This window comes from Scaptodrosophila lebanonensis, unplaced genomic scaffold (genome assembly GCF_003285725.1).
Source record: "Scaptodrosophila lebanonensis strain 11010-0011.00,11010-0021.00 unplaced genomic scaffold, SlebRS2 tig00000113-arrow-arrow-pilon, whole genome shotgun sequence".
Classification (NCBI taxonomy): domain Eukaryota; kingdom Metazoa; phylum Arthropoda; class Insecta; order Diptera; family Drosophilidae; genus Scaptodrosophila; species Scaptodrosophila lebanonensis.
In genome coordinates this window covers 1755316-1762946 of record NW_022060575.1, presented here as the reverse complement: position 1 = coordinate 1762946, position 7631 = coordinate 1755316, and the positions used below count along the sequence as shown (strand labels likewise).

General features: G+C 37.1%; 1 protein-coding gene across 1 annotated transcript; it reads right to left on the bottom strand.

Annotated features, from left to right (window-relative positions):
* Positions 1 to 5293: 5293 nt before the first annotated feature.
* On the bottom strand, positions 5294 to 5980 carry LOC115628365 (N-alpha-acetyltransferase 30A). The gene has a single exon (XM_030524442.1). It carries the CDS (start codon positions 5953 to 5955, stop codon positions 5347 to 5349), a length of 609 nt encoding a protein of 202 aa, XP_030380302.1. The 5' UTR covers positions 5956 to 5980; the 3' UTR covers positions 5294 to 5346.
* Positions 5981 to 7631: the final 1651 nt, after the last annotated feature.

The window sequence follows — 7631 nt, the reverse complement described above, 5'->3', positions numbered from 1 at the left end:
TTCAAATAGAATAACAGAATTCACATTGGGACAATTGTATTTCGTGGTTTGAAATAACCGCTGGCCATACTTTCTTCCAAAATCCATTCAATATTACCTCCTTAAGCTCTTCTAACCAATTAAAGCAATAGGAAATTACTTCCCAGGACGGATTAATTCAGTTTCAGTTGTTTCGGAAATGAATGGAGCCTCTTCAAACGGCTTCGATGTTGGCTGCCAGAAGCCAGTATTGTTTTCTCAGTTTGGTGCTTAATTGCATGCCCTTGTGCCTGGCCAGAATGACCCCCAATCGTAATTCATAGTCGTGGTAAACGGAAAGACGTCACCAAATAGCACCACCGCTATAGCGAAAAGTGAAAGTAACCTGTACGGATTTTCTACCGACGGTATCAAGAAATCTGTATCTGCAGCGTACGTTGCTACCAACCGGACTGGCTCCTTCAACACGGCCATATCGGCGGTTAACAGCTTGAACAGGAGCGAGCCGAGTGCACCGACTCATGTGCATGTAAATTTAAGAATTTTTCGAATTCTCATCGAAAACAAGACATATAGTTGTATTTATACAGCTAGAGCTGTAACAACTTACAGATTTTATTCGAAAATCTAACTTAATATGAAGTGTGCCAATCCGTTCGAATTATTCGAGGCGACTCAAAAAAATTTAAAAAATAACCGATGTACCATTCATTTTAGTGGCAATATTATGTGATGCATTAACTACTGTGCTTTACTGCTACCGTTTGGGTACAGGGTGAAAGGGTATACTAACATACATATAGAAGGTAATTATCATTAAGCTGGTATTTATGTATATTGTCCTATGCCCTAAGTAGGACAAAGAGGGGGCCAAAAAATTTAAATTTTGTTTAAATAATGCACGATGCGTTAAAATAATAACCTTTGCATATAATCAATAGAAAAATTTCAACAAATCCAACTCAGTTCCATTTTAAGGCAAAATAGTACGTCATAAAATTGAATGTAATGTCCCAGCGTACGCCCTTGGTAGGACAAGTTAAGAGGTTGTTTGCCAATTCATTACCGTAATACTTTTGAGAATTTGATAAGAAGATCCTACTTGTGCAAGGTAGGTATTATGCGGTAATACTTTTATAAGTATGCTATTTAATGTCTCATTATATAAATCATACAAAAGATTAGTATTTTTTGGGCTTGGGGAGATTTTTTGTAAGAGTCGGCCCAAGTCAAATTTGACTTTGAATACCAACTATCGGCTTGTATGAAAAATTGGTATTCATAAGCCCCAAGTAAGGGGGCTCCCCCACTCATCAGCCATGAGTGATTTTTCCACAACTTCTTTCTTGGAAGTTTTTGCCTAATTGCCTAACAATTATGCGAATTCGTTTTGTTTTATTCTGATATGTCAATTGTTAATAAATTTGCAGTCAAATAAGTATGAGGCATTTGGCTCTAGCTATCCATTTTTGTTAAAACGCGAGTTTTGGTCAAATTTATTCACAAATCCCTTGAGAACTCAGCAATGGTTATTGCCAAAAATATGCTAATACGAATGAAAATACCGCCTGGATAGGAAATATCGTATAGTACATACTTAGCCGACTTCACCTTCGATCCTGTCCGTGCAGAAGCACAATTGTGAGATTAGCATTAATTACACATTTGGCAAATTAACAATTCTGCATAATCAAAGAAGCGAAAAATGGGTTTCATGCATTTTCCAGCCAGTTGGCATTCATAATCGAAAGCGCCTGATTGCATGATTGCATCTGCTAATTATTTTCAAGATGTATCGGACTTAGGCAGAGCTCAAAATTATGCAATAACCTCATGCCAAGAAGCCGCATGCGTGCACACATCTGCACATATTCATCGATACATACATATGGACATAGATATGTATATATGAACATGCGTAAATGGGCGTAGCCAGGATTTAGTCCAGGGGGAGCAGGATTTTTTTGTCGATTTTTTACTAACAAATTATTTGATCTATACAAAAACACATGAGAAAAATGGAAAAATGAAATAATGAAAATGTGTCCATCTATAGATTTCAAATGCAATAAAATGTAAAAAAAAAACTTGCTAAAAAATAAGAAGATTTGTGATCGTGGAACTAATATAGAGTTGGTCCCGTGCGACATCGAGAGTGTAAAATTAAACAATTTGAAATTTTGTTTTCTTGCATAATTGATCAATTTTTGATATACTCGTATATACATACGTGTACATACTTTACAATTATTGAAATCGTGAATAATACTGGCGGCGAAAAAAATAAAGAGGCGTGCAAACGGAGAGAAAAATATATAATTTTTCTAATGGGTGGTGCTCTCAGTTTGCAAATCAATTTGATAGTATCAAGTCTAGTTAATTTTCTAAAAAGAATTCGTATGCTTCCCAGTTGAATAGAATTTTTTTGCAAGCTAACATGGAATGGGAACCGTACCTGGAGTCGGGGCAGTTATCAAAAGGAAGGTATGGCAGATAAAGAAATCGAAAATCATTTTGTTTCGACAGTTCAGAACTGAAACTGTATTTTCTGAAATACATTTATATTTATTTATTTTAAGTACATAAAGATTGTTCGCTTGATATGTAGTTAAGTCTGATTTTATTTGCTGCCCGCTTTGCACCACCCCCCTTGCTACGGCCATGCATGCGTGTGCTTTGCATATGTAATCGAGTCAGCGAGGAGTACACACACACACACACACACACAGATATGTTGTACACACTCAAGTATTTACTTGTGCATAGAGGACACCCCGACCCGGTTGGGTCGAGGAACCCTGCCTCCAGCCCCCGACCAGCAGAGATTTATGGATGTTGCCTGCTGCGACCTGAGCAGATTAAGGCACGCCGCATTCGCATCAAATTGAAATTCAGGCAAATGTCAACGGCAGCAGTCGCTCTCGACAAGCGGCATGTGGCTTTCGAGCGCCTCGCGAAGCGCTTTTGGCCAAAAATCCACATAAATAACTCTCGCATCAAGTAGCCGCCGTTGTCTCCGTGGCCGTGGCAAAGACTGAGCAAAAGCCGTTCGGCTTGTTTCTGCGAATGGCAGGTGCAACTCAATCAACGCTGCCACTTCTGCGTTGCTTGGCATCTGGCATGTGGAGCTGATCTTTAGCTCTCCTCTTGGAGAGAGTCTACGACGAGGCGAGGGGTCTTGACGCCACCTGCCAAAAGCTTTACATGCCATACGTACGAGTTCCTGGTTTTGTGAGATTCAAAATTTTAAAAATTACACACACATACTATACATATCTATGATTGGCCTAATATTCTCTTTTATACTATATTCCTCGAATAGTATACTACTTGTATATAGCCGACCTCTTTAACTTTACCCTGATTAAGCTAATTTCTTTTGTTCTTTGTTTATTATAATAAATAAAATAAAATAAACAATATAAAATTTAGGAATTGAGTAAATATTTCACCATAGATGGCATTCATCAGGTAGTTTTTAAAACATTACATGTTGCTGAAGATATTAAATTTAGTTCATTCTGAATACACTATTTCGTTTAAGATTGTACAACTAAATGAGTAGCTATTGGGACAAGGGCGTACGCAGGGGGGGGCCGTTGCCGTTCGATGAGGACGAACCACATTCAAAACTATAACAACAAATGCATCCACTGATGAAGCACACATTAAGCAAATCAAAGAATTTGTGCTTTATAGTAAAATCGTCGATTCATAACTAGAGATATTTCTGATTCTGTTGGCATTTCTAATTAATCAGTTAACACGTTTTTAAGAAAACTTTTGTGAAATCTTGAGGATTGGAAAAAACATTGGCATATGTGGATTGCAGCCGGAGGAGATAAGATGTAGTAAAATTTTTCGATAAAAGAAATGATTATGAATAAAAAGAAATTTTGAAAAATATAACCAAATCCGAATATTTTTTGAATTCCTAAAAAAAACAACATATGACTGTCCATCTAATTGAGATTGCAACTTGTTGTTATTCCGGTTTGCAACACAGACACGCCAGATACCCAATATTCAATTAATTGAATCCAATTTTATCTGAATATATGATTTAGTTCAAGATTGGGCAACTACGACATCAAAACTTCTTCCACCAAAATAACCTTGACCTCCCTGTTTAGCCCCTTTTTAAGTAAATCCCACCTTAGCAGAAATCGGACCTAATTATTTTCGAGCAAATAATACTTCTTCAATCGCAGTTCTGTGATTTGAGCGGTTTTCTATACACCGTACCAGAAAAGTGAAATGGTACACTAGAAATGTACTGATTGTCTGCAACAGACTAGGGGAAGCGTGGCAGACGACTCCTTGTTAGGGGGGAGAGTCTATATACTCAGACATTGTCTTATCCAAGTTTATTACATACCATAACCATACATATATCTATGTATATAGCCTTAAACTTCTTCAGTACGATTCATCCTTTTTTTATTATAATATGAATTTCTCTTTTAAAAATAATCACTTAATTGTTAATAATATATTTATCTATTATATATTATCTTATATATAAGAAATTAAGCGTGAAAATTGCATTTCAATCTGGATCGCTTTTTTTAATTTCCAATCCCTTATTAAAATCCCTCATTATAAGTAGCAGGCAAATTGATACCTTGAATGATTCCTTTCCTTTCTGACTTTTTTTACACGAATTAGAATTAGATGTATTTTGTTTTAGAAAGTATATCAGTGTTAAACGGTTTTTTAATAATCTAACAAATAAAATATATATAGAGACAAATTAACATATTTAGCGACGAGCTGTCTAGACTTACTAGACTGACTTAGAAATACTTCCCATTGAATGTGATGGCATTCGACTAAAAAGGTTCAAACTTCAAAGCCATACGAATGCAATGGCTTTGTCATGTCGGCTATGTTTATACGAGTATGGCACATTGTTAAAATAAAACACCATTCAGCACAGCCATCACACACGTATATCTATCAGACGTCTTGGTTCACAACAACTTTATGAGCCATTGCCAATTGACCCTGAAAGGCAATTATGTTGTCTGGACATCGAACACTTGCCATTTGTTGTTGCTCTCACCTACCATTTGCAGTCAATTAGTTGGCTATCAACCTGTACGTTCCAGGCGATTAGCACAAAGCAAGGAAACCAAAGTCATTGAGTCACAGTCAGGCGACTACTGATGTCCTGGGATGTCCTTTCTTCATTGCTACCCAAGAAGCTGCACGCTGGGACAGTCATTTACAACAGCCTGGAAATTCGTGCGGGCAGGCAAAGGACCAACGAATTAAGTGAGAGAGTCAAAAAGAAAAATAAATAGCGGTGTACTACTTTTTATAAACTCTAACACAGTTTTTTCTTTAGACTAGCAACAAATACATTCAATCGACATCTTCTTCCTCATAGATTGGCTCCTTTAAGAATAGCTTGAGACGCAGTGCATCCGCTCCATTTAAATAGTACCGTTTCAGCCTCTTCTCCCGTATGAATCCGAGGCTATCGTATAGCCGTAATGCTGGCCGATTCGTCAGCTCCGTCTCAAGTACAATTTCGTCAGCCTCTCCTAGAACCATGGTGTCGATGGCCTTCTCAGTGAGTGTGGTGCCAATCTTTAGCCTACGGTAAGCTCCATCAACCGCTAACATGGCTATATAGCCTCGTTTCAAGCCACCATGTGGCTCGAGCTTGCAGACAATTACGCCCACATACTTATCCCCGTGCCGGGCAAAAAAACAAAGATGCGGCCAAGTGTAAATGAAGTAGCGGTACGTATAAATCGAGTACGGCTCGGACAGCTCCCTGTCTATCAGGCCCTTGACGGAAAGGAGCTGCGATTCTTCTCGAAAATCACTATAGTCTATCTGTGGTATGCTTTGGGTGCCTTCCTTCATCAGTTCATCGTTTTTACTTGACTCTATAATTTCACTTTCACTGTCAATGCTCGCTTTTTCATCTTCCACACTTATCTTTGCCTCAATCCTTTCAGTCATAGTTGCTTCATTTTTTAACAATTTATGTGTGTAACTCAAATTTTGAACAGAAAATCAAATTCGTCCCCTCTGGAGGCGGAAAAAGATCAAAATTAAGTTTTTCATCTATACTTCTATACCTAATATTATAAACAGGAAATATTTAATTGTTTGTTTGTACAAGATATATATGAATTGAATAGGCTCCGAAACTACTGGATCGATTTAAAGGATTCTTTCACTTTCACACTATCCCCGGAAGAGATTTGCAGAAAAGATATTATAACGTTATAATGTAACCCAAGATGTAAAAAAATTAGCTCAAAAATTTCCTGAACAGGATGCTGTTAATTCCTCAAAACATTATGACACTTTAAATATTAAAGCAATATGATTCAAAAATCCCCAGCCAAAGAAATATTAAAAATCGGTCAACACCATGATTAATATTAAAGACACAGACCATTTAAATTCTAGACTGCCGCTACACAAATTGAAGTTAAAAAGTGGAATTCCAATAATGATTTTGAGAAATTAATGCCCTACGAGCAATAGGACGAGGCTGCTTATTAGGAAACTGCAGGACAATTTAACTGTAGCAACCATTATCAACGGCCCAGCAGCTGGTCAACTGATCTGTCAATCCCATTTAATCGTAAACAACATCTTTCGTGTTGACTATTTACAAGCCTTAAGGCCAAACCTTCGAATTAGTAAGGATCGACCTACGAAAGGAATGTTTTACTCATCACCAATTCAATGTTGGATTAGAGCCAAGGGCGTAGGCACATAAAGTCGACCACACGCTCATTATTATGACGCAATATATCGCCTTAAAATGGATCTGAGCTGGATTTGTTGAAGTTTTTCATTGATCATATGCATAAGTTATTTTTTAAATGCATCGTGCATTATTTAATCAAAATTTTAATTTTTTGGCCCCCCTTTGGTAAAAGGTGCCTACGCCCTTGATTAGAGCTCCTGAAAATCATTTTATTTTGCTGCCACAAAATAATGCAACATCAAATATCGTCTACAGAGAAGCTCTGATTCAATAAAGAATAACAAGAAACTCTAAAAAAGAATAACATCCCACCTTTTTATACCCTGTACCCAAAGGGTACAAGGGTATATTAGTTTTGTGCGAGTGCACATGGAACACACAGAAGGAGGCTTGGTAGACCCCACAAAGTATATATATTCTTGATCAGCATGACAAGCCGAGTCGATATAGTCATGTCCGTCTGTCCGTCTGTCTGTCCGTCTGTCTGTCTGTATGAACGCAAGGATCTCCGAAAGTATAAGAGCTAGAATAACCAAACTTGGTATACAGATTCTCCTGAGACCGAGAAAGGACGAGTTTGTTCATTTTTTCTGATCCACCCCCCCACTCCCCCCCCTATTAACGATTTTCTATAACTCCCGTAATTCTTGAAATTTTGAACTAAAATTTGGTAGACACGCATAAGGCACGCATAAGGCACGCATAAGGCACGATTCTGATGTAAATGTAAATGTATATGTATGCATGCATATAATATTTTATATTTAATTTAGTTAATTAATTAAATTAATTAAGTTAATTAATTAAATTTAATTAATTAATTAATTAATTTAATTACTTTTTTGTGGGGTGGTACAGGGTATTTAAGAGTTGAGCCTGCTCGACTTTAGCATTCCTTTCTTGTTATTTCATA

Excerpts from the sequence above, each read along its gene's own strand:
- LOC115628365 (XM_030524442.1), bottom strand. The coding sequence starts at position 5,955 with ATGACTGAAAGGATTGAGGCAAAGATAAGTGTGGAAGATGAAAAAGCG.